Source organism: Capsicum annuum, chromosome 6, assembly GCF_002878395.1.
Source record: "Capsicum annuum cultivar UCD-10X-F1 chromosome 6, UCD10Xv1.1, whole genome shotgun sequence".
Classification (NCBI taxonomy): domain Eukaryota; kingdom Viridiplantae; phylum Streptophyta; class Magnoliopsida; order Solanales; family Solanaceae; genus Capsicum; species Capsicum annuum.
In genome coordinates, this window is record NC_061116.1 from 64,355,672 (window position 1) to 64,370,970 (window position 15,299).

Sequence of the window (15,299 nt, forward strand, 5' to 3'; positions counted from 1 at the left end):
AGCATATTCAATTATTCAACCATGTATTTCATTTTAAAAAGTTCGGTGTTAGTCCGAAAGATACGCATTTATCTCTTTCAGTGCAACAACAAGATCTTATTTGTAACAAGCGATCCATTAAATTAGCAATGTATATTGTGTATTATCGACGATTTCTATATAAGGTGGCAATTACACATCCCAAACCCTGACGTTTGGTGTGAAGTATAAGGTATAATAATCCTGTGATAAAATATAAGATTATTTTATCTTACGTTTGGTTGAAGGTATTAATTAGTTCCAAAATTATTTTATATTTCGAGATAACTTCTTCCCAACCAAACTACCTCCAAGAAGTTGTGAAACAATTTTGTGCCTAATACTTGCTCTAGGAACGAAGTTTCTAAGACAATGCTAAAAAATGAAACAGTAATAACATAGTATATAGCATGGAAAACCTCCTTACTCAAGGGAATGACGAGCATTACCTATGATGTGTAAAATTTCAAACAACTTCATTAACTTAAAGAATAGTTCAAGATTACAACTCACCATCATAGAACCGAACTCAAACTTCTCTACTCAGCAGTTTACTAAACTGTTTGAAACCACAACTCTACTCTCTAAGAAGACAAACCCTCTTCTTGTTACAACGCCTCGATCACGCACAAACTCTCTTCTTTCAGTAACGAAAACATTACAACGCAGTGAAAATCCTATTACAAAAATAAATATCAAAACAATTCTAGATTCAAACTCCTATTCAAAACTCGCTGCTTTAGCTTTTCTTGCTGCTGCACTTTTTGCTACTGGAATACACCCTTGTGGGTGTGTGCAAAAAGCTGCTTGACTCTATCACCGCTTTTCCTTATATATCATCAGGATCTCCCCTAGGGTTTCCTTGTAGACGTTGTGTCCTACTACGAAAGGTTCTACAATTCCATCAAGGATATTCTGTTTTGTGCACTCTATTAGACGAAATAAACATTTGGGCCGAGATAAACATTTGGGCAGCAGTAAACAAGACCATAGGCCAACTTAGAATAGAAGGCTTCTTATTTTTAGCTTAGAAGAGAAGTTTGTTTTATTTTAGTATATTTAGTCTTTGTTTAGCTTAGTAGAGAAGATTCTTTAACTTGTATAAATAAAGATGATTGGTAAGGAATATGGAGGACAGAAAATTCCCAAACACTGTCTTTGTTTACATGTATCAGAGAGGCAGCTCGTTGCATATAAATCATCTTCTCGATTATCAATTTCCTTCATCTAACCTATCTCTACAATGGTAGATGAAGTCACTACTTCTTCAGCATCTTCTGAATGGTTATTATCTTCACCCTTAAGATTTACCTAGAATGGTCTTGGTTAACACTCCATTTGATGGAAAAGATTATCAAGGATGGAAGAGATCAGTGCTTATAGCACTGTCAGCCAAGAACAAACTTGGTTTTATCACTGGTACTGATACTTCACCAGATGCTCAATCTCCAGATCTGAAATCTTGGAGCAGATGCAATGACATGGTAATATCTTGGTTTTTTAACTCATATCGCTGATAGTGTTATATACTCTAGGACTGCTAAGGATTTATGAATGAGTCTAGAGCATAGATTTGGACAATCTAATGGAGCCAATTGTTTTACCTGCAAAAGGAACTAAATAGGTTAGTTCAAGAAATCATGACATTGCAGGATATTTCACTAAACTTAAGAGACTTTGGGGGTGATCTGGAGTCTTTCAAGTCTGATAAGTACATATGTGTGTGTAACTGTGAAGGTAAAGTGAAGCTAGAAAAAACTCTTGAAGATGAGAAGCTTATACAATTTTTAACGGGTGTGAATGATGTGTATGCTCAAGAAAGAGGAAACATCTTAATGATGAATCTGCTTCCCAACATAAATGTTGCTTACTCTCTGATTCTGCAAGATGAAAATCAGAGAGAGACCTATATGAGTAAGTTGATCCCAAATGATTCTTCTTCTTTTATGATAAGCAATGTGAATCAAAACAAATTTGACAAGAAAGTCCAGAAACCCCCTGGTGTTATTCCTAACTTTGGAACTAGATCATTCAATTATCCAAGGATGAACAATCATCAGCAATTACCCAAATACACAAGGACGAACCAGCCATAACAGAAATTTAGGGTTAAAAAGAAGTATAATCCTAATGTATCCTGTGATTTTTGTGGTAAGACTGGATATGTTGATGATGATTGTTTCAGGTTACATGGTTTTCCCGAAGATTTTCAGTTCACAAACAACAGAGATGGACAGGTTTCGATCAGAGAGAATGCTATTATGTCTGGAGAAGAAGGTGACAATGAGCATAAGATTGACATGGATTTAATCAATCAACATTTCACCAAAGAACAATTCAAGTATTTCATTCAAATGGCAAAACAGAAATCAACAGAGGGATCATCCATGAACAAGGGATCTGAGATAAATGCTAATGAAGTTCCTGGTACTGTGCTTAAACTGTGCTTAAATATATTGGAACTTGTCTTTCAGTATTTAATTCTGGAACATGGATAATAGACTCTAGTGCTTCTGAGCACATTTGTTACAACTCTAATTCTTTCTTTTCCATGACTGCTCTTAAAGTTCCTGTTTGCCCAACTCTCAATCCATCTTTGTGACTCACATAGGAAGTAATTCCTAATAACCTCACACTGCATAATGTTCTTTATGTTCCAAGTTTCAGATACAATCTGCTATCAATTCATAGATTTAATGTCCAATACAATTATACTCTATCTCTCACTTCTAATAGTTATGTCTTGTAGGACGCTTTAATGAAGAGGCCTCAAGCTTTTGGTGAAGTAAAGGAAGGTCTATACTTGCTTCAAATTATTCCTAAGGAGACTAATGGGAACCAAGAGATTTACAAGGATTCTAAAGTCCTTTCTAACTTTAACAGTACTGTTTCTAGTCCCAGTTCAGTTTCACATAGTTTTCCAGTATGTTCCAATGTTAATTCTGATATAAGGTTATGGCATGTAAGACTTGGGCATTTGCCTTATTCATCAATGAAAAAAGTCCATTTCCTTAAAATTTCCTTTAATTATGATTGTCATTGTGAAATCTATCATTTAGCTAGGCAAGCTAGATTACCTTTTCCTATCAGTCAAGTTACTTCTCAACCTATTTTTGATCCTGTTCATGTAGACACTTCGGGTCCTACAAGTCACCTACTCATAACAATTATAGGTATTTTTTTACAATAGTAGATGACTACAGTAGATAAACCTAGACATACCTGCTAGCAACTAAGAGCAATGCATTTTCTGTTATGCAATGTTTCTTGAAAATGACTGAAAGATAATTTCACAAAAGGGTAAAGATTATAAGATTTGATAATGCAATGGAGTTGGGTAAGAGTACAGAGGCATCAAAGTTTTTAACATCTCAAGGAATCATACATCAGACATCTTATGTTGCTACTCCACAACAAAATAGGGTAGCTGAGAGGAAGCACAGACACTTGCTTGAAATTGGTAGGGCTTTGATGTTTCAATCTAGAGTTCCTATGATTTATTAGGGTGAGTGTATCCTTACTGCCACCTACTTGATCAACAAATTACCCTCTAAGGTTCTTCAAGGTAAAACACCCTATGAAGTTTTGTTTGGAAAACCACCATCTTATCAGTTATTGAAATGTTTTGGTTGTTTGTGCTTCGCAAACACCTTGTCACATGGGAGAGGAAAATTTATCTTAGAGCTACTAGGTGTGTATTCTTAGGGTATCCCAATAATCAAAAGGGATACAAACTCCTTGACCTATCTTCTGATAAATTCTTTGTGTCCAGAGATGTCCATTTCCTTGAAGATGTTTTTCCTTTTGCTGCAGATTGTTCCCATATCACCTCCTCTATTTTTCCTATTGCTACAAGGAAAGATCATTACTTCATTCCCTCTCCTTCTATTGGTTCAAATTCACCACCTTCTAATTCTCAAGACAGATCCAGTTCTCCTCTTAATTCATCATCTGATTCATCCACACCAATATCTTCTGAATCTGCTGATTTATAACCCTCTCCGCCTCCTAGGAGATATCAGAGGACAAACATTAGGAATTTACTTTCTTACTTAAAAGATTACATTTGCAATATTGTTTATCGAAGTGATGTTACTGACTCATATTTTACTGTGCCTGCTACCCCTGTTTGTTTGTCTGTCTCTGCCTTATCAACTCCCAATTGGGTTGTTCTCAATTCTATTTCCTTTATTACTGAACCTAGCAGCTATTCACAAGCTTGTACCCATCCTGGTTGGGTACAAGCAATGAAGGATGAGATTGATGCCCTACTACTCAATCAAACCTGGGAAGTTGTCCATTTACCACAAGGCAGAAAGGCATTACCTTGTAAGTAGGTGTATAAAGTTAAACAACATGCAGATGACACTCTTGAGAGATTGAAGGCTAAATTGGTAATTCGAGGTGACATTAAGAAAAGGAGGTTGATTTTAATGAAACCTTCTCCTCAGTGGTCAAAATAACCACTATCAGATGTATTTTAGCAATTGCAGCCAAGAAAAGGTGGGATGTTTCCCAATTTGATATGAACAAGGCCTTTTTGTAAGGAAATTTGTAAAAAGAGGTCTATATAAAATTTTCAGTTAGTCTAGATCCACCTCAACCTAACATGGTTTGTCGACTCAAGAAGTCTCTTTATGGATTGAAGCAAGCTTCCAGGCAATGGTATGCCCGGCTTGCAGGGGCTTTAAATTTCAAAGGTTATACAGCTTCACTTAATGACTATTTCTTATTCTTTAAAAACTCAAGGGATTCTATTTCAATTGTTGCAGTGTACGTTGATAATATCTTAATTATAGAAGATGCTACCGATGAAATAAAAGAACTCAAGGCTTTCTTTCAAGCTGAGTTCAAGATTAAAAATCTAGGTCCTTTGCATTATTTTTTAGGAATGAAAGTTTTAAGAGAGGACCAAGGAATTATTCTGAGCCAACGGAAGTATACCTTAGACTTGCTTAATGAATTTGATGTTTCCCATCTTCCTCCAACTTTCTCTCCGATGGATCCTACAGTGAAATTCCCTGCAAAATCCACCAATCTCATGTCAGATCCCAGTCTTTATAGATATCTCATTGGAAAGCTCAATTATTTAACTCATACAAGACCAGATCTATGTTTTGCTGTATTGACCCTTAGTTAGTATATGTAACAACCTAGTCTTGACCATTACAAAGCAGGCCTGAGAGTGCTCAGTTACTTGAGAACTTACCCAAACAAAGGGATATTCCTTAATGCTTCTTCATCCTTTTCTCTTCATGCCTACTGCGATGCCGACTGGGATTCCTGTCGGACTACACGCCGATCGGTTAGTGGATTTTTCATCAGCTTGGGTGGTTCACCAATTTCTTGGAAGTCGAAGAAGCAATCCTCCGTCTCTCTTTCATCTGCAGAAGTAGAATATCGCTCAATACATGATTGGTTTCTGAATTGACCTGGTTAACAAGATTACTCACTGATCTGACAATCCCTTCACCAATTCTAATTTCAATTCACTCTGACAGTCAAGCAACCTTACATATAGCTCGAAATCTGGTTTTCCATGAGCGAACGAAGCATGTCGAACTTGACTGCCACTTTGTTCGTCAACAATATCTCTCCGGCTTGATATCTCTTTCTTTTGTTCCATCTAAAGATCAACTCGCTGACATCTTCACCAAATCCCTTGCCGGACCTCCTCACCATCAGAATTTGTGCAAGTTGGGTGTCACTTCTTTCCTCTCCAACTTGAGGGAATGTTAGACGAAATAAACATTTGGGCCGAGATAAACATTTGGGCAACAACAAACAAGACCATGGGCCAATTTAGAATAGAAGGCTTCTTATTTTTAGCTTAGAAGAGAAGTTTCTTTTATTTTAGTATATTTAGTCTTTGTTTAGCTTAGTAGAGAAGATTTTTTAACTTGTATAAATAAAGATGATTGGTAAAGAATATGAAGAGCAGAAAATTCCCAAACACTGTCTTTGTTTGCACACTCCAATTCCATATGTGGTCACTCTTGCTGATACCTTTTTCCTTTTCTAAAGGATTTCCCTTTTTGAGATATTACATGCCTCAGCTCCGCTGCTCATCTGTAGAAACACAAACAACCAAATAGTGAACCTGGTTCACAAATGAACCTTGGTGCCTTGTTAGCATTCGAAATATCAAGGCCAATTTCCTAACCAGTTGCATATACATTACTTCGCTAAATAGAATTTCTCTCAGAATTCTTTAGAATTTCATGTACTGATTCTTAGATGCCTGTTATATATGGTAGAATATTCATGTGGGAATTTGTCAGATTCAAACATGTTTTACACGCGCTATCACGTTCTTTCTTTCTTATAGTAAACCAATTTGCATCACAATGCCTACTATATATATATGTCCGTTGCCCTTTCATTAGTGGCGACAAATAAAGATATTTAATCCTTAGCTTGTTTATCTATTAGGTTTTAGTTCTTATCGTTGCTAAGGCGTAGAACAATTTGGTAGCTCTTAAGCTCATAACCTAGAAGTCACGGGGTCAAATCATATCTCCATCACATGATTTATATAAATATCAAATAGGAATTGAAAACTAGTTCACAACAAGATCGATGTGAATGGAGACAATTTTTTTTTTTTTTTACTTAACTTTACTTCTTCAGAAATTTACCAAAAGAAAGGATTTTTTTCTTGTTGATTGATTATTAACTATTCAATTTAAATGAAATATTACACTATAAGATGCATTTTGGTTTTCAAATCAGATATCTCATAACTTCGAATTCAAATTCGCAAGAACAAGGGAGTCGTCAAAGATTTAGAATGGAGAGAGTGAAATATATATGTGATTGGGTCTTCCAATTGCAAAGGAATGATCTGTTCAGTTAACTGATTAAATGGCAAGCAACAAAAGATGAAAAACACTAATGAACGCCTTACCTTTCACGTGAATATTAAAATAATCAATAGTTTGTTATTTGACCAATCAAATTTGAAACAGATATCATCATTGATGTAAAGCACAAGTATTCTTATACAGACGTATTCATATACATACTGTTCTACCTGTTGAGATAATTTTTCTTACTACCTGCTCTAAGGTTATTATCTACTCTGCTGGCGAAACAAGAATTTCCATTATAATATTCTTATTTCACTACAAAATAAGATATTTTATCAGATTAAATTAGATCATTTTGACTGTTAAATAGCCCGCCCTTGCTAGTAGCCATGACAGTTTGAATTCCTGAAATGAATGGCCTTACTACCTAACGTTTTCCCTATAACTATATAGTATGGAATTTGGAGTTAATATGCACTTTGGCATGTTTGCAGATACCAAATCATGTGGCGGTTAAAATAGCCCTTGATCTTAGAAAGCTTCTCGTTGACAACAGCCTTCTTGATGTGTATGACGTTGTAACTTATATCTTATTTTCAGTTCAATGTTTTATGTACTTCATCTGCACAACTAATTGTTTACCCCTTCTTGTGCAGCTCACAAACAGATTTGGAGGCAAACTTGTTTAAGGTATCTCATATTTTTTGTGTTTTCTTTGGTCCTCTTTCACTCAGTTTTTGATCCTCAAATAATGTCTGTATGATTGCTTCTACTCATTCCATCCCCTTTATCTTGAGATGTGGCTTTTTCCTTGATGACTTCGACATTGCAAATGCAAAGCGAACATGCCTCTCATTTTACTAGAATGTTGGATACAGTCTTTTGGCTTTTTCTGTTGGTTATCCTCAGGAGTCTCTTTTATAGGCCCGAAAATATGGCATTGCTTCATAATGATGAGAAACAACATATAAAACTCCTTCGTTCCCATTTAAGTGAACTCTCTCCTCTCAAGAAACTTGTTTAGAAAATTATTTTATTGGCATCTTTAACTTGGAAATGCAGTTAGAACAGTCAAATCAGAGGAGAACTTCTGATGCGAAGCAAGTATAAGTCAAATCAGGAGCGTATCTTCTTTAGGCATTTTATGGTCCTTTCCACTGATATTCAATAATCATCTTTGACACCAAAATGTCCAGTAAACAAAGGAAGAAAGGCTTGCCTAGATCTCCATTGAAAAACTTTTAAAGTGTATAAACCCTCATGATCTTGCAATCTGACAAAGAAAAACATGTTCTGCTGTCAGAGAACTACCTTTATTCAACATAGGGTAAGAGGTCACTTGTTTTATTCTTTCTCCCATGAAAATTGACAACCATTTCCATAAGAAATCATTGCGGAACCTGTTATCCTCAACCAAAAGAATTTAACAAGGACAAATCATGCACTTTGATTTAGATCCAGTTTCTGCATTTTCTTAACAATAGTCGGATACACATCTCGTTCTAGTTTATGTTAATTCAAAAAAGGTCAGATAAAATGCAGAAATTATTTCGAACAATTTCCATATTTTCTTACTCCTTAACTTTATAAACATCTCATTCTAGTTCAACTTCAAACTTCCTTGGCTTTCCTTCTGGTTTGAATTTTTTCGAAGTTTGAGTGGAAGACATACACTGAATTTCATTGAATCACGTGCAGCTTATGGAGTGGAGAGCTTTCGGAGAAGAATATATAAAACGTTATAAAATGACGACAAGGTGAAGGATATTTTCTGTTATGATTTCTAATTTATACCATTTTTACATTCTTAGAATTCATATTTATGGTACTACCTGTTTTGGGAAGATTTTAATCACATCCACCCTTTTTCTGAAAATCTCCTTAGATTTCATCACCAAAGAGTTCCTCTTGTAATTCTTGTTTGTGGAACTGCCTGTGTTGGGAAGTCTACTATTGCTACTCTACTTGCACAACGGCTGAACTTGCCAAATGTCTTGCAGGTATCTTATAAATATCTTCGTTTTGCTTCCATATATTTTATTAGGAAGTCGAAGCATGCACTCTCCCACTTGCTTATCTATCCGTGTGTATTTTTTCTGACAGACAGAAATGGTGTATGAATTGCTGGGCACATCGACAGAGTATGTGCTGTCTCTGCAGAATTAGTTTTTTCGGTTTTAATATATTTTACTTGCAATTATTCTATTGTCAAGTCTGTTGACATAGTTACTCAAATGTTCTCTGAGAATTCTCAAATGTTTCTTATACACCGTGCAAATTTATGTCAGTGCACCTTTGACGTCTTCACCAGTATGGACACGTGACTTCAGCTCATCAGAGGATCTAATCACTGAATTTTGCAGAGAATGCAGAATTATATGGAAAGGTAATCTGAGATCTATTAGTATAAGTATCCGATTCAGAGCGTATCAAGGAATTTGATCTATATTTCACCATTTATTTAGGTTTGGCTGGCGATTTGAGAAAAGCAACAAATGATGGTAAACCAATTATAATTGAGGTATGCTAATTTCCCCCCACGCTTATTGTTTTCTGAAGTGCCCTTGCTGTTTTTCTTTTCCCTTTTTTCTTCCAAGCTTTGTTTGAACTCTTTGATTGGTAAAGGTGGAATACAAGTAGCAGACAGTGAGTCCTTATAATCAAATTCCTTGTATAACATCAGCTTATTCAACAATTAAAGCCAATATGAAGTTTCCTTTTGCTTCCATATGCAAATTTTTGAAAAATATAACATCTTGTTTAATAATTGATAGCAGTACCAGTAATGAAGTTTCCTTTTGCCTCGACCATCCAGTGATCTCTCTTTGATGGTAAAAAAATGATGGCAGGGAATACATTTAGATCCTAGAATATACCTTATGGAAGAAAATCATAAATTACTACCACCACCCAACGCAGACCACAAAAAAACAAACTTTTCGAAGGTAAAGGACCACAAGGAAAGTGAAAGAAATCACATCAATGGACTTGGAAGCCAGACTGGCGGTAAATATTGCTATCTTGAGAACGGTAGTACGGAGGGAGCATCTTCTGAGTTGGACAAACTAACAGATTCTCTGAAATCCATGAATATTTTCGAGAAAATATCTGAAAATCCAGGTTCATCTTGCAGCAACTTTGCCACTTAAAATGTTCAGAAAATATCATGCACTCAATAAGTTCTCCTTTTCTTTTCCATTTAAATTCTTCGCAGGACCGAAGCCTCCTAATGAATTTTATGACCATTGCTGGTGAAACAGTTAAAGATTTAGGAGCAGACCAAATTCCCGCTCTGAAAAGACAAACTTTGTGTGATCTACCAATATTTGTTCCTATTGTTATAAAGATGGCTGACTTTGACCATAAGGTGGTTTAAATTCTATTAGCTTGTTTCTTTCATACAAGTGAATAGAGCTCTTTACTACTGAATTTATGAAACAATCTTCTTATACTCGAAGTCAAGGAGATCATGTCGTTGTCTTACATTTCAATGTATCCTCTTTCCCCACCCATTTCAATCATTCCCAATGGCTTTTTCCATCTATCCATGTTCTCTTTCTTGTTATTAGTGTAATATGCAAGTAAAATAAGTCCTACATATTATCTTATACTGAAATGTGTGACACAAAGGAATAGGACTGCTCCTCGATATTCTATTTTGGTGCTCAACTTATTGAGGAAGTTTTCGACTTTTAATAAATAACCAGGCATTTCTTGAGGAGTGGGTAGCTACTTGTACATTCAGGGATAAGCTTCCTGCTCAGGTTTCAAATTCTTTTAAGCTTTCTATATAATTTGGTGCCTGATCTTGTCAGTCTTTGATACATGTCCCATATTTATATATTTACGATGAAAATAAACATAATGTATTTGTATGCTTATGAACCTTTTCCCTTTTTGTGTTTCTTTTCTTAAGCTGTTAGTTCACTTGTGTAACTTCTTTCCAGGATAAAGACAAAGTGATAACTAACTTGCTGACTATTCAGGACTACTTGTGTTCATTTACATCACAGGTATGATGCTCATTTTCTGTTTGTTTTCATTTGAAATTCTTTATGGTGAAGATTCAATTATTATTCACAAATTTTACCCTGTGAAGCTGTATTCTTTCTGAACAGGGTTTGACTGTTGACGTACCAGCTGCAACATTTCCACAGACACTGGATTGGCTGCATAACTATCTTCTTCAGGTAATTTTCTGTGGTAGTATTCTTTTCCAATGGTTTGTTTTGTTGGTTATATCACTGGTTGATTTCTGATTTCATTTAGAAAAGTTGGTATTGATTTGTATGGAAATTTAAAAACCTGAAAAAGAATAGATATAAAATGCTGGTCAAAATGGTTGTACGCCTGAGACATAGTCACATAGGGACTGGCTGGAGAATGAATTGATTGTTCACAACAAAATTTCTTCTTCCTACTTACAGTGTCTTGAGCAAGGTTTCTAGGGGAAATCATGAGCAGAAGTCCAAGGGTTGACTACTAACCATATTCTTAATGAATAAGGTACTTATTTAACTATTGTGTCTACGGTCTTTGAGGATATACTTTGTTTTTTTGTTAACTCACACCAGGGGTAGATTCCTTTTGATTAGAAGCTATCTCTAGTATGTTCTGGTGCATTCACCATAATGCAATATCATTATCTATTTGTAAAACTTTGGGCTGTTAGAAGTCTAAGGTGCTAAGTTTGATGTGTATAATAACATTTTTATGCTAGCCAGATAGGTTGCCTCCTTATATATGTGTGGCAACCCATTGAGAGGAAGGCAAAGATATTTTTCCTCCAGACAAGCCACTGGAGTATTAGAAGGATAACAATGGTCACTAAATATTTATTAAGGAGGTTGGAATTGAAGTGGAAGTGTTTGGAAGTTAAATGATAATCTTAGAAACAACAAGTATTGGAACATTTACAGACAAGTTAGCGATCTAGAGAGAGAAACAAGGTCTAACTTCAAAGAGTAGAATCCACAATACATGAAGAAACTGACCATGTTTTTCTGAAGGAAAATTGTAGCCCTTAAAGCCTAGTGTTTGACATTTCAAGTAGTTCGCCGTTTAGCCTCTTATACTTGCAGAGGAATGAACTTTGACGCCAGTTAAATGAGGTGGTGTGCGGCGTCTAAGGTCTTTTTGGCCAAGAAAATTTCTGGAAACTTGATACTTGAAACTTGGGCTTGGAACCAATTGAATTGAAAGGTCGGAACAAAGTTTCACGCATTTAAACCCTTCCAATGAGACCCAGACCATCAAATGGTTTAAGTGAATGAATTGTGAAGGCATATGATTTGAGAAACACACAAAAGTTAGCAAATGGAACCATAAGCCTATATATTGCCGATGACAATGAAGAGTTCGGTTAGAGCCCTCATATGTGTTGTGTCAATATAGAGTAAGTGGAGGCTAACCCTTGAATTGATTTTTTCCTACAATTTAGTGAATGCTACGTGCTTTGTTAATAAGTGAAATGGTTGTCTCATTGTTAGCTATGTATATGTTTGGACATGCATTTTCATGTAAGACAGCCTTAAATGGTACTCTATAAAAGAAGACATGAATTACTCCAAGGAATTAATTGGACAACTGTTGACTAAGTTAAACCTTCATATGTTATGTATGACTTGTTATGACCCATGTTTACAAGTGATAATTGATAACTGTAAGTTTGAATGCAACAAATGGCTAAGTTTGGCTAAACTTTGCACTATATGCATGTGTGATGGGAATACATGCTTGGTTGCTCTTTCTCTGTCCCTCCCTCACGCAACCCCCACCCATGTGTCGTTATCATTATAGATGAGTGATTGCGCAATTGTAAGTTAGCCATATCTCAAAACAAAAAAAAAACCAGTATTCACTTTTCACCATAGAGGCACAATATATATATGTTATCTATTTGGTCACCAACCCTACAAAGGAGTGAGATGGCTTGAACATTATTTGGCCACAATCACCGATAAAGGGGTGAGATGGATTACTAACTTGTCATCATCATGATAAAGGAGTGAGATGACAACCATCTTTGCCAACAAAGAAGTGCAATCATTCCTTTCAGTTTTATGTGCTTGAAATATTCTTACTTGCCTTTAGTTGGACTAGTGATAATGTGCTAACATATGAATTAATGTATACATATATGTGACATGATGCAATAGACATCAAGGCACTGTTAGGGTTTTTGGCCTGATTTGTTTACTATATTTAAGTTTTACTTTTTCTTAGAAGGAAAATAAAAGTTACTATAATTACTTTTACTTTTTCCGAAAGAAAAAATATAATTCTTTTCCATATTTGGCTAACTTCTTTCTTGTTGGAAAGGTTTTGGACATCTATAAATAGAAGCCCCTTCTCATACCAAAACAATAGAATCCATAATATAAGTCTTTTAAGAGTTTCGTTTAGGGAGAGATTTTCTCTCTCATTAGTTTTATGCTTTTTAATATTATTTTTAATATTAGGTTTTATATGTAGGCCAATTGGCATTGGCCAAATCATATAATAAAATTATGTTTTTAGTATTGTTTTTCGTTGTTATCTTATTTATCGTCTCATAGTTTGCAACTAATAGCTTCCACATGACGCCCTCTCGATCTCGAACCCAACAAGTGGTATCAGAGCTTACGGTTCAATGGTCCAACGGTGTGGTGAGACGGGATTAAACAGGTTCAAAGCGGTTTCAAAATCAAGCTGCAACCAATTTGATGATAATGAAGATATATGTCCAAAAGCTACATGTGGAGATAATTGTCAATCATATTTTCAACAATCCTGTTGTCACATATTTGAAAATAAAACTCATTTTTAACCCTGCAAAAGGGCTCCAATATTTTTAACCCCAAAAGGGCTAATATATTTTTTTAACTCCAAAAGCTCAATTTTTAAATATGTCAAATAGCAGTGATATATGAAAAATATATATGAAGAACGAAGATCATGCACAAGAAGAAGGAGGATCAAGAATATTTTGAAGAAAATCAAGCCAGAAAGTGAAGATTTGTTTGTGTTTTTGCCCTATTTTCTTACTATATTTAAGTTTTACTTTTTCTTAGAAGGAAAATAAAAGTTACTATAATTACTTTTACTTTCCTGGAAAGAAAAAATATAATTCTTTTTCATATTTGATTAAACCAAAACAATAACATCCACAATGTAGTCTTTTAAGAGTTTCGTTTAGGGGAGATTTTTTCTCTCATTAGTTTTATGTTTTTTAATATTCTTTTTAATATTAGGTTTTATATGTAGGCCAATTGGCCAAATCATATAATAAAATTATGTTTTTAGTATTGTTTTTCATTGTCATCTTATTTATCGTCTCATAATTTACAACTAATAGCTTTCGCATGACGCCCTCTCGATTTCGAACCCAACAGGCACCTCCTTGACACCACAACAAATATGGGAAATGCAATTTAGAATAGTAAGGCTTATTGGATATAATTTATGAAGTTTGACTACGATGCATGTTCAAATGCTTTCACGGGTGATAGTGATGTGATATATAAGTTTGTGTGTATAAAAAATTACAAATATGTATAAATTTTATATTTCATGATTCCGTTTGAGTTGCAGGTTGACTTTGTTGAGGCGACGATACTTTCCCATAAAGTTATAGCTTGTCCAGATGGTTATGGAGATTGAATATATCTTACTGATTTGTTGAACTTATTCCTTAATTTTCTCTTACTATTTTACAGGTTTTGGGAAAAGATAAGAGTACGAGATTAACCAACCTGTCTCTGAACTGTAGTGTTGAGCCTCTTTTTATCTTTAATATATGTCTTGTACAATATAAAGTATGTTATGAATGGGCCTAGACCCGTATTATAAATATGGTGTCTTTCATGAGCATTACGATTATGCGAATTGTGGTTATGCTCAAGGCAAAGACTGTATTTCTCATATCCAATTCTATGGATCCGTTTCTCATTTCCTTCTTTTGGTTATCCTTTCATAGATCTCTTATTTCTCAGTTAATTGTTATTCTTGTTGTTGGGCCGTGGCCTATGTTCCAGCCAACGGTCCATGGCTTAATCCTATTCTCTTTTGGTTTCCAATCCTATTTGGAAAAGGATTCAGATTTCTATTCCTATTTTGAGTTGGTTTGGCTTTAGGAAAAGAGCCACTCATCATCTATAAATAGGACTATTCGAGTGGAAATTATTCATGCTCATTGGTATTTGTCTTTGAGAGATATTAGCACATAAGAGAGATTTTTGAGAGAGCTTTCACCAAAGAGAGAAGATAGAGTTTAGTTGCTGCAATTTTTCTTCTCCGACCAGCCAACTCAAAATCATGTTTACCGGCTCATCACCGTTGGATTGGGCTGAAATTTTGAATGAGTGTTTGTAACATCTTACTGTTTGATTTGAACGGCGAGATCAGATTTTGAGGTTCACAGCGTGTGGTTTTGAGTCTCAAACAGTAGCTCTATTTCGGGTGATTTCTCTTGATTTACTTTTATTGGTGTAG

The 15,299-nt window shown here is 35.1% G+C and overlaps 1 protein-coding gene across 2 annotated transcripts; it reads left to right on the forward strand.

The window, feature by feature from the left end:
- The first annotated feature begins 548 nt into the window (after positions 1 to 548).
- LOC107874325 lies at positions 549 to 14,677 on the forward strand. 2 transcript variants are annotated; one of them, XM_047414743.1, is made up of 13 exons: positions 549 to 2,445; positions 2,768 to 2,900; positions 7,322 to 7,395; positions 7,484 to 7,517; positions 8,526 to 8,584; positions 8,713 to 8,827; positions 8,931 to 8,968; positions 9,116 to 9,213; positions 9,293 to 9,947; positions 10,042 to 10,840; positions 10,946 to 11,017; positions 11,255 to 11,333; positions 14,525 to 14,677. In XM_047414743.1, exons 2-9 carry the CDS (start codon positions 2,850 to 2,852, stop codon positions 9,355 to 9,357), a joined length of 534 nt encoding a protein of 177 aa, XP_047270699.1. In that variant the 5' UTR covers positions 549 to 2,445; positions 2,768 to 2,849; the 3' UTR covers positions 9,358 to 9,947; positions 10,042 to 10,840; positions 10,946 to 11,017; positions 11,255 to 11,333; positions 14,525 to 14,677. The 2 variants fall into 2 exon arrangements, with proteins under 2 accessions (XP_047270699.1, XP_047270698.1); XM_047414742.1 differs by having other exon boundaries at positions 9,293 to 10,840.
- The last annotated feature ends 622 nt before the right edge of the window (positions 14,678 to 15,299 follow it).

Coding starts and splice junctions, on each gene's coding strand:
- LOC107874325 (XM_047414742.1), top strand. CDS start 2,850: ATGGGAACCAAGAGATTTACAAGGATTCTAAAGTCCTTTCTAACTTTA. Junction 8,969..9,115: donor TTGCTGGGCACATCGACAGA/GTATGTGCTGTC, acceptor AATTTATGTCAG/TGCACCTTTGACGTCTTCAC. Junction 9,214..9,292: donor ATGCAGAATTATATGGAAAG/GTAATCTGAGAT, acceptor CCATTTATTTAG/GTTTGGCTGGCGATTTGAGA.